The sequence below is a fragment of the Harpia harpyja genome, chromosome 15 (assembly GCF_026419915.1).
Source record: "Harpia harpyja isolate bHarHar1 chromosome 15, bHarHar1 primary haplotype, whole genome shotgun sequence".
Taxonomy (NCBI): Eukaryota; Metazoa; Chordata; class Aves; order Accipitriformes; family Accipitridae; genus Harpia; species Harpia harpyja.
In genome coordinates, this window is record NC_068954.1 from 27,892,583 (window position 1) to 27,911,691 (window position 19,109).

The 19,109-nt window shown below is 39.3% G+C and overlaps 1 protein-coding gene across 14 annotated transcripts in view; it reads right to left on the reverse strand.

Annotated features, from left to right (window-relative positions):
* Nucleotides 1–19,109, reverse strand: part of DST (dystonin) — a 316,607-nt gene that overhangs the window by 58,579 nt on the left and 238,919 nt on the right. For 13 of the 14 annotated variants that reach the window (XM_052809218.1, XM_052809204.1, XM_052809202.1 and 10 more), the window contains 8 exons: nt 11,001–11,162; nt 9,703–9,873; nt 8,274–8,440; nt 5,904–6,063; nt 5,325–5,651; nt 5,066–5,150; nt 3,682–3,923; nt 2,461–2,667 (listed from right to left, as the gene is read on the reverse strand). In XM_052809218.1, the coding sequence (XP_052665178.1) occupies nt 2,461–2,667; nt 3,682–3,923; nt 5,066–5,150; nt 5,325–5,651; nt 5,904–6,063; nt 8,274–8,440; nt 9,703–9,873; nt 11,001–11,162 (1,521 nt within the window). The remainder of the gene's footprint in view (nt 1–2,460; nt 2,668–3,681; nt 3,924–5,065; nt 5,151–5,324; nt 5,652–5,903; nt 6,064–8,273; nt 8,441–9,702; nt 9,874–11,000; nt 11,163–19,109) is intronic. The other variant, XM_052809215.1, reaches the window with a different exon arrangement.

Sequence of the window (19,109 nt, forward strand, 5' to 3'; positions counted from 1 at the left end):
GAGCATAAACATTCTTTTTCACTATATATCATTTCTCATTTCGAGTAACAGAAAGTAAGTTTTGTCCTAAATATTGTGACTTCCTAATAGAAAGGTATGTTCTGAAATAATCGGTACTGTAAAACATTAGCATGAAGCACATGCACCAGTGGTAGTTAAACCCTGGCTTTAGAAACTGCAGTTCACAACCAAGCTCTTCAGAAGCCCATCTATTTATGATCCAAATGAAGGAAATGAAGCAGGTGATTTCAAATGTGTTAGGTGTACAAATTAACTGAAATGTGACTTCCTGATACCAAATAACCATGGGTATGTATGTAATATTGAGCAAATATTTAATGGAAATAACAAAATCAAGGCATGGCAGTGAAACTTCTAGGTTACACAGCATCAAGGAAGGACCGGATTCTAAACTCTATTTGCTGAGGGTATAGGATTTCCAATTTGTGATGTTCAAATATAACATTAAGAAATAAAAAGCACAAATTGGTACTCTCTGCATCCAAAATTTGAAGGATTTTCTTCCCATTGAGCATGACAGTTATTTATTGAGCCCTGAACTTCACTTGAGTCACTATAAAATCATCTATTTCATCCCCACCTAGTTTAACCAAGCATAGTTCATTGTGGTACTTTTTCTTGTAACGAGGAATGACTGACTTCCGAATATGATGACATTGTGATTTGCTCCATGAATGCTTTCTAAAGCACTCTCTGTGGCTACTTTAGAGTGAAGAACAAGTAAGCCAGAAGTAGAATCTGACCTTCTGTTTCTATGTAGCACTCCTTCACTAGGGTAAGACACCAACCAATGCCTTCAGTATTGAGAAATTAAGATTGAAACATGTAGCTAAATTTATCTCTAGGATAATTCTATCCATGTGGGAGCATTTTGCCCAGGTAGTTAAAAAACAGAACATTGTATTAGTCTATTGAGCCGTCCAGCTTCCATTCACAAATGAAACAATATGCTTACCCGTTCATACAGCTTACTGCATTTCTCACCTTGGCTCAGTAACATCTAGCATGAACCCCACACTACTCCCATCAAACCATCATGTTCTTAGTGGCTTTGTCCTCCACCCAAAACCTTTTAACAGTACAGGCACTTGAACAAGTTGCCACAGGGCAAGCTTACAGAGCACTAGTATCTCCAAAAATATTTTTTATTTTGCATGGTTCTTCTCTGACCTAAATGGAAAGTAGCTTATCCTTCACTGGAATTGTGTTACACCACTTGATATTTATCATAGGATATAGTGTATAGGTGTATATTGTGGTGATGTGAATTGTGCTGAAGTGGAGGTTAGGGGTATACAGGACTCATGTGCAACATGCCGTTGCAACATAGGCTAGTGGAGCAGCAGCTCTGGACCTTTCATGCCTGGACCTGAATCTGCTGAACTTGTGCTACAGGACGCAACATACTCACAGAATTCAGAAAAGTTGAAGAGCCAACATATAGTCTCCTATCTCACCTTATCACTCAAAAAAAAAAAAATCACCCTTCATTTTTGAGTATTTGGTTAATGAGACAAGGTAATATTCATAGCAAACCCCTTAAAAAGAAACATGACGTTATTTTTAACCTCAGTTACAAGGAGGTCTGAGTTACTTGTCAGCCTCTTTTAGTCGGCTTTCAGCAAACTTTGAAAATATCACACATGCTTTCTCCTTGTCCTGTTACAACTGTTTATGGGAACTATTAGCAGAAACAGAAATCTCCACCAATATTTTTATGCCTGAACTGTAGGCAGACACTGGAAAATTGTGTTTCCCCAATGCATTTATAAGCAAGCTTAAATATGGGACTATTTAGTGATGAAATCAGAGTGCCAGTTCTCAAAGTGTATGCATATATATATGTATATATATACACACACTCCTCTGTGCATGTATAGAAACCTCCACATATTAAATAACTCAAGTTTTGAGCCCCAAGAAGAAAAGCATTGTGAATATGAATAAAAGCAATTGTTATTTAAATCCTCCACTACAGCTTGAACAAGATGATCCAGCTTTTAATTGTGTAAAGTACAGAGGAGCTAGACAATCAGCTGATGCTAAAAGGTGTGGCAACCCTAGTGATTTCAGTGTTGCATCCAGTAAAATTGGCTGGGGATCTGGACCATATTTTACTTAACACAACATGACCTGCAAAAGACATGGGCCATTCAAGTTCTTACTTAACCAAACTCCCATTTAAGGAGCCACAGGCTAGTCACAACAATTTTAGCTAGAAGACTGATGTTTGTGTCAACAAAAAGGCAGACAACTACAACACTGTACAGATTAGCTGAGTTCTGGCATTCATATCTTAACAGTGGAGTCCCATTGCATTCGAAAAGGGCCTTTTGTGGATCAAGCACAACAAACTCTTGGCAACACTGTTAAAGGACATCTTATGCTCAGGTACGTGTGGCCAGCAACTCTTACGGCCCAAAGAACAGTTTTCAGTACCTGCTGGGATCTCAGGATGGCAGCATCAATCTCATCCACCTTCTGAGAGATTGTGTCACTCACTGATCTGTAACGCTCGTTGTCCTCCGTTATCATCTTGTCAAGCCCCTCTCTGGCCCTCCACGGCACCAGCTCCAGGAAGGCACTGCCAATTTCATTCAGAGTGTCCAGTAAGCCTTTGTTGTTCTTCGCTTCCTTTTTCAGCTCCTGAAAAAGGCCATTTGAAGTAAACATGCCAGCATATGAGCTGAACACACACAGCTTGGAAGTTTTTTAATTCTTTCAACTACTCTATGAGTCAAGAACTGAAATGTTTTCCATGCAAACCAAAAGGATAAATTAGCACACTTATTTTCAACTCAGTTGTATTCGCTTTTTGATACTGTAAACTGTTTGACAGTAAAGTGGGTGATTCTCGAATTTTCTACAGAATATATCTTAAATATATTTCTTCAGTCAGTATGACAGTCTGAAATTCTTTGTAATTTTGTAAGAGTTGTTAGTACTTAATGAAGCAACCAAAGAAAATAAAACTAACGGATATTCTTTGCAACCTGCAACTCCATAAGGAACTAAATCACCAGCAAGTGAAATCAGGCATGCAGTAAAGCAAAATATGGTGAATTCAAGTGATTTATTAAATGAGCAATGACTGGATTAAATTCCAATCAAATCATCATACAATGCTTCAGGAATGAGTTTTTACCTGTACAGAAGCCCCCACTGCTGTTTCATTTCTTTTTATATATATAAGAAATTTAACAGAAAGATTTTTTTTTTTTTAGCTTCTCCCAAACCCCACCATCCAGTTTATACTACAATTTTTCTTTTGAAATAAATATTGTTAAACAAGATTAGTAATATATATATTTAAATGCTGACTCTTTTTATACTTTAGTTGTGACATGGATAAAATCCTGTAAAGAACCAAAATAACTTTGTTTGACAACTTAAGAGTTTTCCCAGGATTAGGTAGCTGCTTGCATAAAAAGGAAATGTTGTGCTTCTCTTGTGCTAAAAATAAACCTCAGCCCAGTTTCATAAGTGATTATAACAGATGACTCTGGAAAGTGAGTTTGATTCTTAACTACTGTTACATTTAGTCAAATGATCTGATGCCAAAATTAGTTATTCACAAAGCAACTTCATGCCAAACATAAGTTAACACAAAACCTAGCTGAATCACACAGCAATAAATAATTCACAGGTTCTAAAACCTACTTTTTGTCTTTCTTGTACTTGGCTTAATTCTTCGGCCTTTGGTATTTGAGTTTCATATGAGAGTAACTCCACCTCCACTTTGTCAAGCCATTTGCAAAGCTCCTCGTGAGTTGAGTGAAGTTGACCTGCAAGCTGCAGAGCCTGCTCTAAGGTCTTGGATACATCAGAACTCAATTTTGTAATATCTTTGTATCTCGCTTTAATGCCTTCCAGTTTATCTTGAATTATTACAACTTCATCACCTAAAATATCAGAGGGATGTTATTTCCTGTGATCACAAATATTTAAAAGCAAAAAAAAACCCCGAAACCCAAATCCCAAACCCCACCTATTGCAGAAATCTCAGTATTTAATATATAAAATAACCCAAACAAGATGACAAGGTCAATCCTCAACCATTGTAAATTATCTTACTGTCACTAAAATCCACAGAGTTATGAAGTTTACCTCAGCTCAGGATCTGTCCTTCTGTCTTTTTTCTGCTTAACTAAACTGTTAGAAAGTAAGGACTTAGATGCAACACTTAACACAAATGTTCTAAAAAAACAATCCACCCTTAAATTCACAATTCTTCTTATAAAGGCCAAAAAAAAAAAAAAATTTTAAAAGTGTTATTCAAAATGTGAAGGAAAAAAATCAACAAAATACTAATTAGATTTTCAATTACAGTAATATTTGACATCACTGTACACCCTTATTACTATCCATTTGAAACAGAACTCAAAAGGCTAAATTAAAAACAAGGTACTGAAATTTATTACTGTATATTCAGATTTCATTAGAGACTATGCATAATGTCTAAGTTTGGAATGGAAAGGATAGCCCCCCCAACCCCCAACCATATGTGTGTCTTAGAGAGTTCAAGAACTTCATAAGTACTGGAAAATCCAGACAGATGTTGATCTACAGAACAGACACATTATGTAAAACTGTAATGCAACTTTTCCCACAGTATTAGCTCCAGTGGACGAAGCTTTCCTCTTGCAGTAAAAGGTAGTCTAGTATCTCGTTCATCTGTGGATGCCTGCAGGGAATTGACTGCATCCACTGCCAAAAAGCCCTCCATTATGAGTAATGTCCATAACTTGCTATTAGGAATGGAATGGAGGTTCACTAAAATAATTTTCTACTGAAAAAAAAAAAAATCAAGGATTCAAGGGCCAAATTCTCTACAGGCAAAAAAAGGACTTTTGCTCACTTACATTAATAGTAAAATTGGCCTCAAAGCATAACCTACCTTGACCTCAAACCTTTATTAAAATAAACAACTACGACTGCTTTAACCAGCAATATGGACTAACAAGTTCCACTTTAATTTTCTGATAAGCACTTACAAGTACCAGAAAAAAAGCCTGACGAATCATAGTTTTATATAAGCTCTCACCTGTTGTTTGCTTGAGAAGCTCTAAGCCATTTTGTATAGCCAAATCAACATTTTGTTTTCTAAGAAGAATCTCCTCCTGAAGATCCTAGGAGAAAAGGCCATTTCTGTTAGCAAAGACATAACAAATTATATTATTTTTGTCTGGAATAAGCATATTGCCATTTTAAACAAAATATATTAATGAAAAAATAAATGAAGTATGGAAATATAAATCAAATTAAAAATTAATTAAATAATAAATGAACAGAAATCAAAATACCAGTAGTTCAGAGTGCTGTTTCTCAAGCAATTCTGTGTTGCAATCTTGGACTGACAATTTGCTCAGTTTATCATGGATTTCATTCAGCCAGTTCATCAATTCAACTTCGTCCTCCCCAAAAATCTGAGCATTGCTGTAAGCTTGCTGAAGAAGTTCAGACCTGCTGTTGCTCTTCTCTTGAATCTCAATGTATCGGGCCTGAGAAGAATCTAGCTTTTCCTGCACCATATCTTTATCTTCCCTGGAACTCATAGTCTTTAGAGACTGACCAGTGCTAATGGCCTGATGTAAACTCTTATTGTGAGCTAGGACATCATCTTCTAGGGCCTATATTTTTTTAAATAATGAAGAATAATGGAAAAGAAAATCAGAAAAACATAAGAATAATGTAAGTGGAACTCAATAAAAACTGAACGAAAAAGGACATATTGCCAACGTAAATACATAAAACTCAAATTACAGAAAAAAAATTCACTATGGTAAAACATAGGTATACCGCAACACCTTTGCCAGTTGTGTTGTAGTTTATAGAACCGTCTAAAAAGAATTACACAAGCAAGTGTGTGGTTTATATCTTACTTTATGCTGAGAAATTTGCTGCTCCAGTTTGGAGGCCTGCGTTCCAATGGGTTCTGCATTTGCAAGCCTCTTCTCTGTGGTGGTCAGCCACTCCACCAGTGGCTCCAGAGCTTCATGGAACTGCTGCGCTACCACCGAGATGCCTTCCAACTGACGGTTCCTATCAACACGCCAAGAGAAAGGTTATTTTTTGTGATGAACTAAGTGTGAAATAGGTAAAAAAAAAAAAGCCCCTCGAATCCTTTGCAAAGAAAAAGAAAGAGTTGTCTAATTGTAGGAACCAGTCACCAAATGAAACAGAAATATATCCATGATACTCAATGAAAACCAAGGTAAAGTAAAAATAAAATAAAATAAAAAACCCCAAACAACTCCGATGCTGTTTGAAACTCTTTTAGCTAATATGCAAGTTTTGCAAATAAAAAGAATATAACTTTATTCATATAATTTTTGCTAAAAATAATCTAGCACTCAATTCAGCAAAACGTTGTTTTATACCCAATTAGGATAGTTCCCAAGTTTCTAGCTGTCTTTAAGCATGAAGTTACATTCCCTTGACTATTATACATGTTTTAAAGTTAGGCAAAGGCCTTACTGAACCAGAACATGTTGTCATGCTTCCTCAGCATTGTAAAATATCTTTAAACATTTGTTCAATGATGTGAACATAACTATTTGGCTCTACTTTTGCATCTCTTGCTCTGGATAAGAGCTCTCAATGAAGTTAGTGAGACAATGTTAATAAAGCACAGAGACTTGACTTCCAAAATAAAAAAAGCAGTACCTAAAACATTTCTGTTTCAGATTATTACACTTCAGAGAAGGCTCTTGATTACAGGAAGAGTCTTCTCTACAGCCACTGTTGAACAAATTTCATTCAAGCAGACTTTTAAGAGAGATTTGCCCTACATGAAAAACATCACAATATTGTCTTTCAAGCGGGGATCTCATTCCAGATAAAAGCTATGTTCATACGTGCATCCCAAGGCTTATAAACAAGGTAGACTTGACACACTTAGCCACAGAACACTCAGTGAAGTACTCCACACAGTTTTCAAAATCACCCTTAAATCTCCTCTTCATTTCTAGAGACTGTCCAAAGAAAAATGGAGACGAGCTTGCAGCTAGCGGATGGCTTGGAAAAAGTTGCAATTTGATTTTTAATTAAATATCACCAGACTGGGAGAATAATATTAAATTAAACATGACATTAACATTTACGCAGCTAATGAATCAGATTCCTTCGATCAAAAAAAAAAAAAAAAAGGAAATAATGGTCTTTTAGTGGTTGACTCTGCTAATTAAATAATCATATTATTAGTATGAGGTAACAAAAGAGGTTTAGAGTAAAGAAACTAAAGGGAGGCTACCAGAGGGAGTAGGGGACAACAGAGATGAGTTCAATGCTACTCTAATCACCCAAATCCCAACACATCCCTTTGTTCTTCACTGTAAGGCTTCACTGTTCACTTAAATTCCTTTCCTTTAACTTTCCAAGTCCTTTCTTGTTCTCAATTATATGTCTTTTTCAGGCCACCTCTTATGCACACTCTTCTCTCTACTGTGAACAAGGCTGTCCTTTTTGAAATCTCCACCCAGAAAACACGTTCAGCAACCCTTTCAACACAGATTTCTTCAAAGACACTTTACAGTTCATAACTTTCCTGGTATTTTATATGTTGACAACAACTCATAAATCTAAGCGTGTGTATACACAGATACTGAGTGTATGGGTTTTTTTTTATTTGGAACTTGAATTGGACTGCAATACCTTTAAAAGACAGTGTTTCTTCTGTGTTGCTAGACTCTATCTACATACTTTGAGGGTCCTTTTTCTTCTTGAGAACTAAGGGAGCTCAGCACCTTGCATAAGTACATCAGCAACTGACAGTATGAGGATCTAAGTTTTAGAAACTAATTATATGGATGACACCAAACAGAAAAAGGGAAGAAAAGCTGAGTGGCCCCTCTCTGTAGCAGCATGTCAGGATTTTGAAGTTCCAAGGGAACATCATTATTACTTGTTACGTGTAAAATTTGCACTTGATTCTATGCAAAACAGGTTCTTGCATCAAGAAACCTGCATTCTAATGAACTAATAGATAGAATATTCAGAAGATACATATGCAGTTAATCCCAGCAGATTGTACCATCTTAGGCTAAACTGTTTTTAAAAGCTTTTGGTCCATTCAAGTCGCTTCTCTCCACTTTTCCTTCAGAGGACCAATTATATCAACATCAAGACATAATAATGTAATAACAAGAATGATAATACTTAGATTTCACACTATAGAGTTCCACATGCTGCTTTGAATCATCTGTCACATGCTACGTCTACACTTTTCAAATCCATGAAAGAATTTCAAATACCTTGTTTCAGCTTTACTGAGCAATGCACTCCATCGACTATCCAGGAAACTCAACTGTTTCAAGATTCTCACTCTATCAACAGGTTCTGCTGACTCTGCAATTTTCTCCCCTTCACGCTTGATTACCTCAACGGTAGGCTTGCGGTCATCCAGTAACCTCTGGAGAAGCTACAAAGAAAGCAATCAGGCACCAGGTTATTAAGAAACATTGTAATAACACAAGTCTAAAACCAGAAGGAGCTAGAGTTCTTGAAAGTGTGTTAAAGGAAAAAAAAGAAAAAGCAATGCCTATATTGTGATGAAAGTGTGAATAATGCTAATCAAAGAGACACCCCCCCCGCCCCACCCCTGCCACTCTTTTTAGTTTCTCGATTGTTTTGGTATGAGCAGCACAGTTTCAGCAAGCCCAAACAAATGCCTTGGTTTCTATCGGGTAAAGATGTGTGGCAGGCCAAAGACTGAACATACAGAGGAAAAAGTTCTTTTTAGTACCATTGAGGGAAACAAGCTATTTAGAGTATCCGATACATTTTATAGGAACATTTTTGACAAAGCTGCATGCCCTTCTAGATTTGACAACACAAAGATAATTCTGATATATATTAGAGATAGGAAAATAGATATAAAAAACTGTTGTATAATAGGCTCATCACTTGTTTGAGATACAATCAAGTTCACTGATGTAGTCCAGTAAATTAATTTCTCCATGAAGACCCACCTCTGCCTAAAATCCTCCCTTCCTCCATTCTCTAGTTGCCCTTGGAAACATTAACATTTCATCTCTGCAGACACCCCAACATGACAACCTGTATTGACCTTAACTTTATATTAAATCTCTGGGTGGCAGTGGGCTGCACAGTCCAACTGCATGGACTGTATGTTTCATGAGATACATTGTGGTCCTTTTTTCTATAACCATTATGAAAATTTGCAAAAGTTGACAACACTGACAGCGCTTCTACATTAGCACAGGCCAGTTCCCAACAGCATTCCAACTAACTACCAACAACAATCAGATCACAATCGGGATCAAGAGCCAAGTATTTAAGTCCATACTCTGCAATACTACCTTGGAATTATTACAATGAAAATTTACCAGTTTTTATTTCCTACTTTCCAAATGGCCAGACACTGGATTTTATGCTTTCTCTTTTTCCAATGGACCTTTAACAATCCTTTCCAGATAGTGTTAATAATTCTAACCAGAGCTCAGATAGCACAGCGTTATTCTGTCTTATGTCCCAGAAGAAAAGCACTTCTCCCAACCCTCGACAGATTCTTGAGTATTGAACAGATGGCTGCTTTAAACACCTCAGCACACTTCAATGTAACATAATACACTTGAACAGATTTTATGCTTTGCCAAAGACTGGGAATTTATTCTCATTCATTCAGTGGAAGGAGAGGTATTCTGAATGCATTTCACCTACTTTCTGTTCTTGTATTTGGGCCTTCACAACTTTGAATTCAGCAGATGGTGGTTTCTGATTAGCCACAAGGTCTTCTGTATCAATGAGCCAGCTAAGCAGAGATTCAAGAGCATCCTGAAATCTCCCACAGTGAAGGAGGGCCTCCTGCAATTGCGCAGCACGCTGGGCAACCTGAAAAAAGTGGAGGATCAAACTGTACTCACCTTTTCTTTTTATTTCTGTGAAATAAGTAGCCAAAATCTGTAGAACATCTGGCAATATCACTAACAAATACTCTCATTTTCATAGCTATTCATAACAGCACTATGGCACAATTTAGCATTGATGTCTTGGGGCTACAGACATCCAACAAAGAGGATGACTCCCAGTAAATCAGACTGCTCTAGTAGTTCCTTAAAACAGATACTCCTGTTTTATATAGCTACAGTATTATGATGTGTACTGACAGGATGCTTGTGTTTCAGATGGTCTTTATTTTCCTTATAGGAAGACCATGCCAGGAACCCAAAGTAGCCCCTTAATAAGGGGCAATAAACCCTTCAAAGGGAAAAAGAAATAGGAAAGAAGAATGCAAATAGGTGAACCACAGGTGCCTGTCGTTCTGCTGCATCACTCCTCCAGGAACACAGAGCAGAGCAAAATGAGCGCTATTTCTACTTCTCACCCTTTCCATTTTCCAACAGCAGCTACTACTGGAAGAGGAGTCTTCAAAAGCATAGAAAAATATCTACAGCCAGTTTTCCAAAGCAGTGGTACCTTCCAACATCTCAAGCAATACAATCCTTAAGGTGCTACAAAGGAAATGTGCCACTAGTCACACAAAACTGAGCTGTATCACTGCTCTGTGCACTGTGCAGGTACAACAGTGTACGTGAATGAATACAACAGAGTGAAAAAAAGTGTGAACAAAGACTGAAGAACTAGAAAGTGGCTGGCTACAAATGACATCGCTACCCTTCCCATGGATGTGTCACAACTCCAACCTCTTTGAGTGAGTTATCAAACTCACCTGCTCTGCTTAAGCAGGAAGCAACACATAGTCCTAGAGGAGTCTTTCCTGAATAAAAATCCAGGACAGACCTACAGAAAGCTTGACAAAACCTTATAAATTACAGTAATACCTCTGGCTACTAGCGATATAAATCTTATCCTCAGAATTACCAACAAAGTGACTGTGTAAAGTAATATAATTCATATTCTTAGTGAATATTTAATTTCCTGTATTTTGAAAGACATCAGCAAGCAAATAATCAAAAAGCAAAACACAACCAAAGCAGAAGAGTATACAAAATAATAACCTTCTTATTAAGAGTCTTCCATCGCGTGTTGACATCTTCAAGGTCATGTTCAAGGTTTTCTATGTTGGTACTTTTAGCAGCACTTTGAATAAGGCCTTGACCCAACCAATTTACCTCCTGTTGTTTTACTTGCAAGGGTTCAATTTCTTCTTTTTGAAATACCTGCAGGTGAAATCCCAGACACACATGAAACATTGTATCTTCTGACATAAACTGCATTTGTGTTTACATCACAGTATGCAACAAAAAAATTGCTGAAAAATTGGTGTCTAGAAGAAAGGAAGCCGTTTCTCATCAGCACCTTCCTAAAAAAATTTTAAAAAAATCTAAACAGAATAGACTCAATCTAAACAGTCTAAATGCAATATACCATAGAGGGAAAATGATCTACATTTCCACAAGCAGTTTTAGACAGGAAGGAAAGGGAGAGAGAGAGAAGGGGGAAAAGATGGGGGGTGTGGGGGGATGGGGGTGTAGGAAAAAAGAACGAACTTCTAATAGAGGAAAAAATTCAAGACCAGAGAAACTTATCTCTGCTTAATTATCGATCTACAAAATCTACCAAAAAACCAGCCAGAAGGATTGTTAGGTTGTCCTCAAATAAACAAACACACCCACCCACCAAGAGAGACAACTGGGCATTTTTTTCCAAATTAGGACAAAAGCAAAAGTTTTAAGTTAAAGAAGCAGTGAAGGAAAAGATATTTTAAGGTAGTTTTTAGGAGAACAGAATGGTAACAAGCGAGGAGAAGGCACTACAGATGCTGCTGAAACAGTATCCCAGCGGATGCCCAGGAGAATGGGTTTTCATTCAGAGGAATATTCTTGCAAATTGCCAGGGCTTTGACCGTACCCAAACAGCAGTTTGAGCAGTTTTCTGTTTGCTTTATTTTACTCTTTCAGGTATTTAAACTTTTTGAGAGCCAGATTATTACCATTAGCAACAGCAATGTAATCTCCATTTGTATTCAGCTCCATTAGGCTGCACTGACACCAGTGTCAATGAGATCAGAAAATGGCCTGAAGACCCTGAATTAATTACACAGGCCAGTGAAAAATAACCAATGAATAAACAATGCTAAAGAACGCTCAACTTTTGACCCTAAATCCTTCTATTTCTATAGCAGCATTCAGTAACAGTTTTGGTGTACACTTAGTGCATTCAAAGCAACCTTTCTCAGCGTGCTGAAAAGCAGGGATCACTTTGAACACACCAGTGACTCTCCCCTTTTGCACCAAACACAGTCTGGCAAGTGATTGCTTTTAAAGCAGCAGACCTCAAGTGGCTGAGCATGCTTCCACCAGCTTGACAAGTCAATCTAGAAGCTAGAGCAACTACACAAAACATGAGGGGTAAAATAAATTAAGCACCCCTAAGAATTTTATTACTGCGGACAGAAAAACCTGAATACTCTAAGACTGTGGTTACATGAAAACTGAGAGTGTGCAACCAGCTGGCTGCTCCCAGAGAAAGGAAAACGCTTGTGTTTTTCTTGACTGTAGGGTAGTGAGGAGGCAGAATAATATTTCCACACATAATCAGTAACAAATTCTTCTTTTATGTGCCATAAAGCCTCATCTTTTGAGAACAACATCCTACCACAGAGAGGACTGATGTCCATAATCTGCCCTTTAAAAACGCACACATTCTTTGCGGAGAGAAGCTTAAAATAAATTACAATTATTGCTGAGGCCAAAGTTTACCAGAACAACTTAGCAACAAAGCTTGAACTATCTCAGATTTCAACCAGAGTGGGAAGAAAAAAATTACAGACCCGACAAACACCCTTTCCTTATTACAAAGCTTCACTTCTTACTCTCTTACCTCATCCACCACTCGCAAAGCGCTGCAAGATCCCGCACTTGTAAAATACTACCGTAATGTCAGATCTGCTTTCTGGCACGCAAACGCAAAAGGCAGCTTTCAGAAGAGGCGGCAAGCCTTTAATCTGCCTGCTTTGGAAACCACAATGATCTGATACTGTTGCTTATATCTTGATGAGTAAGGCTGCTCAGGCTGAACACGTGCTGTAGCTGCCCTTGAATGGCATTGCCTGTAACCACACTCTGTACAAACACCGAGCACCAACACTGGTGCAGGAGGAGGCACTCCGCATCGGGTGTAACAGGCACCAGCTGGGCAATAAATAACCCTGCCCACACAGCTGGAAGTAATCATCCCTCAGAATTTGCCTCCAATTCATTTTTTATACTGACCATCTCACTTATTTTGGACACCCCATGTGTGCTATACAAATGATACTGATTACCACATCTGCCGAATTAATAAAAAATTTACATTTTTGCAACAACAACAAAACTTAAAGAAGGCTTTAAGCAAAGATCTTTAAGGCTGCATTACAACTATTGCACAAATCTACGTTTTTTGTTTTTTTTTTTAAATTACCTTGTTAGACAACAGGCCATTGCAGACTCTATCCAAGGTTTCTTGGATTCCAGTAGTCCAGATATTGCTTTTACTTCTCCCTGGGAAAACTTTTGGACAGTTTACAGTACTATCTAATTCAAGCTGTTGAACAGCAAATGCCATTTCATTCGAGCCTGTACGTGCTATACTGGATTCCCCTGTATCAGATAAAATCTCATATTTTGCTACATCCAAGTCACTAGTGTTTACAGCAACATTTGTGTAATAAACATCTACATGAGGAGGTTCATCATCCACATAATCCTCCTCTACTGTTGTGACTCGTGTTTTAATTTTTTCATGAACTTCATATGCATTTTCCACTTCATTTTTGTTGAGGCAAATACTTCTTCCATCACCTTGAAGAGGATCTTCATGTGACAGAGTTTTCTCTTTGAAACCCTGTAAGTGAGAGTATTTCCCCCCAATCTCTTCCCGATCAGTCTCACATGTCTGTGCATTGCTTTGTTTCACTTCTCCAGAAGGTAAAATGTCATGCAAAGCCAATCGGCAGCTTTCTTTGACAGGGACACTACTGCTTGCAAGCAGTGGGGTTTGCTGCTCTCTGCAAATTGCTGGGAAATATGGTCTGAACTGACCTACTGCATGGATATCTTCTGCAGAAGATAAACTTTGTATTTGAGTTTGCTCCCCTGCTAACAGTGTATCTTGTTTTTCTTCCCTTTCTGTTAGAGGGCTGCATAAACCAGAATCATCCTCTTCCGAGGCAAGAGAATTCGTACCCCATTTGCATTTGCCCAATCTAGCTGTATCTGAGATATCAGCAGTTTCGTTAAAGGAGCTTTCACTTTTACTTGTGTAATCTGAAAAGTTGGGCGGAACAAACATTCTCCATGATCGCCTATGCTCCTTCTTTTCTGTGTGAGACTTCGCTTTGGGTAATCCAGCTGTCCGAATTATATCGCTGTTCAGTTTGAGAGCATCAAAGATCATTTTTTCATCTAACTTGTTAGCTTCACGGCTTCGGAGCTCAAAAACACTGGAAGAAGTAAGGGCACCATTGGAGCACAAAGTGCTGATGTCCAGTGTTCTGTGACTGTAGGGTAAGGTCCGGTCTGTGAAATGCCTTGAGGAGAGGCTGCCCTTGGAGCCCGAATCAATCTGTTCATTCAGCCGCACAGTATCATAGATGGACCTCTGGGGAACGTAGCAGTCCTCAATATTTAGATCTTCATCTTCTTCCCCTTTGCCAACACACGGAGGATTCTGACGTAGACAGTCTGGCCTGCTAAGAGGCTTCCCCATCCTGAAAGTATTTGCACAAGTATACCGCTATATCTCCTTTTTCATGGATACAGGGGAACCATTTAAAAAACACTAACACTCTGAAGAATTATAGTAAACTTGCCCTTAGCATCAGATGCGTAGATACAAAATACATATCATAACTTATGAGGTGGCTGAGGTCATTCATAATCACTGCATCAGTTTAAATGCAACTTTACCTGGATGTGAGGTGTCTCCTCCCTGCCCGCCCCCCCCCCCTCCAAATACAAAGTGCTTCAGTAAGAAAGTTACAGAAATCTTCCAATGTCACAGAAAAACAAAGCATAGCAAAACCCAGCAGTGGCTCAAATATTTCAAACACTCCGTGGAAGGGTTCATTTATTTTTCCAGGTCAGAATCTGTATCTGAAATCTCCCGAATAAGCCTTCCAAATGAACAAGCGTTACAGAAGGCAGCACATTATCTTCTGTAGGTGACGACTTAACTGCAATCCATTTAACTGGTTTGCAGAGTCCCATCTCCTTTATAAATAAAACATGGTGTGGCAGCTTAAAAACACAGAATCCACAGTGGCTGTGTACGGTCCAGACCAAGGCACAGAGAAAATCTTGAGGGGGGGGGGAGGGGTTTAAATCCAGAAGAGTAAGAATAATAAACCAGCCCTTTACTTTTTTGGCATTAGCTATAAATAACCTTGATCCGAAAGGCAGCTTATCCTCCTCTTGTATCAGGCTCTTCTGTGGTGCCTCCACAAGTCCCACAGTAAAACATCACTTTCTAGCAGCCAAGCCAACATGTCCTTCGAGCAGCCGGTCGAAAAACAAATGTTCTAGACGGATACTCCCAATACCATCCTGGAGAGCTGTTTAAGGCAAGTGTGGCATGTCGCCCCGAAGGCACGGCAGGTTTATATTCGGCAGGTTCCGACTTACAAGCTGCAGCTAGCGGGCTGTCCTCGCTCTTTCCTCCTCATTTCTGAAGCGCAGCTGCGAAGGAGACGAGGGAGGGAAACCCCCGTCAGCGAGCGCCCGCCCGGCGAAGCAGTCCAGCTCTCCAGCTCGCCCCGCTCTCCCGCGGGCCGGCGGCGCCCTCCCAGCGCCGAGCTGCAAGAAACGCCCCGTTTCGCTCTGCAGGCAACATCTGCTACCGGCCCACCCGCTCCCGGAGCGCCGCTCTGGGGGCTCCCCCCCCGCCCCGCCGCCTCCTTATCTCCTCAGTCGCCCGCGCCTTCACTTCTCGCTCATCGTTCTGCCATGCGCCGCAGGCAGGCGGCGGGCTGGGCAGCGGCGGCGGCGGCGGCGGGGGGCAGGCGGCGGGAGGCCTCGCCGCCCGCCTGGCGGTGACATCACGCACGCCTCAGCCCGCTCGTTAGCGCTGGAGGAGCCAGCTGAGGCAGGAGCGCGGCGGCAGGCTGCTCCCTCAGCCGGGACTGCCCCGACACAGAAGGCAGGCAGGGCGCGGCTCGGTAAGGTGAGCCGACACCGCTCCAGCCGGCTCGCCTTCCTGGTAGAAATTCTGGTAACGCAGGCACTGCTTTTAACCACTGTCCGCACCCGAGCACCCCGTCTGATAAAGCCGTCATTTAAATGGACACTTCCACAAGAAAGTTAAATTGACAGTTTACCTGTGTATTATTTAGAAAAAAAGCCGCCAAACTCGTCTTAAGTGATTAGGTCTTGAAATAGTTATATATTACTCCATTTGACATGCAAGGCGACCTGCCGTCCAGTTTTGATTCTCTTCAGTCTGGTTCCTGGCTCTGAGGCAACAGCTTCGGGTAGCGTTGTCTGCCAGGGCAACTGCTGCCCAAGGAACGTGGCAGCGCCAAGCCACCTCACTCTCACCGAAAGAAACATTAAAATGTTGGAAAAAAGTATCTATATTTGGAAGACTTTTTTAATGGGACTTGGAGTGGCCCAAGAACAGCCTAACAGGACAAAGAGTCAGGTTTTGAACATTTACATCTTTTAAAGACTGTTCAACACTTCGCACCTACACTTCTAGCTCATAATCATGTAGGTGAAGGGCTGGGAGACTCACAGGTCTCGCCAACAGTGCAGGAGAAGCTGTCATGACCAAGCTGCTCTGCTCCAGTAGAAACCATACCTGTAATGACCAGAGACCTGCGCTGCTTGTGTGACGCTCAGTTATAGTGACAATTCAGACCTCAGTTTAAGGACAGCATATGGCACTTATTGCTAAAACTTAACATAGGGCATTAACTACAGTCAGCTGGAGCTTTCTGCAGCGAGCAAGAAATATGCAAGAAATACATGTATAGCGAGCAAGAAATTCTGCACGCAAGAAATACAAACACACTAAACACTTCTTCTTTATTGATTTCCTTGATATACAGCCAGCTACATATCAAAATACTACAGTCATGCGAGACAAATTCTACCTTCCTCCTCTCTGGTGAGCAGACATAACATTAAAATTATGCCAAGAAGATACTCACCTCTGGATTCTCTAGTTGAGAGTATAGACTATAATGGTAAAGATGAGCGAAGCATTTCTTGAGGTCCTGTCATCCGTGGTTATTCTCACCCAAAACACCCACAAACAGATCCTTACTGAATTCAAAGAGTGCCGCATCATTTTATAGGGGAAGTATATAACTGAAATTGGTCTGTGTTTGTTCAACAGCAAAATGATTTCATTAACATTTTTAAAATATTTTACCATTTTTCACCGTATCTACTGAAGAATTTCATATGACACATCAGTCACTTTCAAATGCAATACTTAAAAAAAAGTTTAAACAGTTGCTTATTTTACCTTTGCTTTTCAACACAGACCCTAACTGTTGTAAATCCCAAGGAAGGTTAGTATCTTATTCCAGGGTTTGTAAACCAATGCATGGGAAATGTAACACTTTTAGTTTCTTATTGAGCATAAAGAGAAACCTCTGATTATTCTTTCAACATTATCTGCCTTCAAAATGAAAATCAGAGGACAGACACCCTCCACACAACTAACAAAAGACGTGTAGATGTGGCACTTAAGGGACAGGTTTAGTGGTGCACTTCGCAGTGCTAGGTTAACGGTTGGACTTGATGGTCTTTTCCAACCTAAACGATTCTGTGATTCTATAACATAAGCCAATTAAAATCTTAGTTCAAGCTCATTGGCAGGAATACTTAGGCTAGCTAAAAATTCCACTAAAATCCAATTAGAAGGCAACCTCTAACGACAACATCTACTTTTGTTCCAAAAATAAAAGCAAAAATAAAATGAACCATATACTGATAAAAGCTGTAACACTGCCATGTCATTTTTACTAAGAAGAATGCCTTTTAATGGCAGTACAAAGAATTGTGCAAAGGTTTCAAGAAGTAAAATAATCCAACTTCTGGGTTTTTTTCTTTCTTTATTTCGGAGAGAAATTAGCTGCAAATACTCCTACTACTGCAAACATCCTAGCACTGTGTGGCTACCCAAACTCAGGGTGTTCGGTTCAGCCCATTTGCACAATTCTTTTGTGTCTTGCTTTTGAAGAATGGTGGCAGACTCAGTGTACCTGAACAGACCTAATTTACTGAAATTTCCTTTTAGTACGAATCTGCATTGCGTACAGACTTTGGGGAAAAAAGAAGTCTAACAAAGCTGAGTTAATTAGTAATTAATTTTGTGTGTTTTATATTAATTGAGGCAAATCTTCATTTGATTATACTCTTCCTGGAGCACTTTGTGAAGTAAGAGTCATGGTTCTACTTTCAACTGAACTCCACTGGAGATTTTCATTTACAGAAAGCAAATTTTATATCTGCATTGTAAATAAATATAGTTTAACACTGAAAATAAGTACTGTCAATTTAACACTATATACTGACTGGAATAAGTAGATTACAAAGCTGGAATATAAATAAAACAAGTTTGTATATGTATACATATATTTTTATATATATATAAAAAAGTAAAACTCAAAGCCTGTTTGGTTTTTTTTTAAATAACTATGCATTTTAATGTCATGCCAAGAAGATGCACAAAGCTCTAACTCTTTGTACATAACAATTGGTCAAACCACAAGAACCACCTCTGGTCCATTACACGAGATCCTTCCCTGAAGAGAGTGAAGATTTCACATGAATAAATCTATCAACCAAAGAACAACTCTTTTGCTTTACTCTTGAGGAATAGAATTTGATCGTACTTGACCACAGAAACTTAAGCCATAAGGAGCTAGACTGTGGTTTTGTGGCCACAGCCACATTTTCAGGTTGTGTGTGTTTGCGTACGTGCAAATACACTGAGAGTAGAGAAAGATTTGTGGAAGCCAGTCTCCCTACAGTTTGCTGCCTCAGGTAAAACTGCTCTCTGGAAGGGTAAAGAGTATGAACAGGTACATTACTTACTGTAATTTTGCTGTGCCTTAGTAGCACTCACACTGAATATAAGGAGAGTAATTGTTGATCCTGACCCTCCTGCTACCA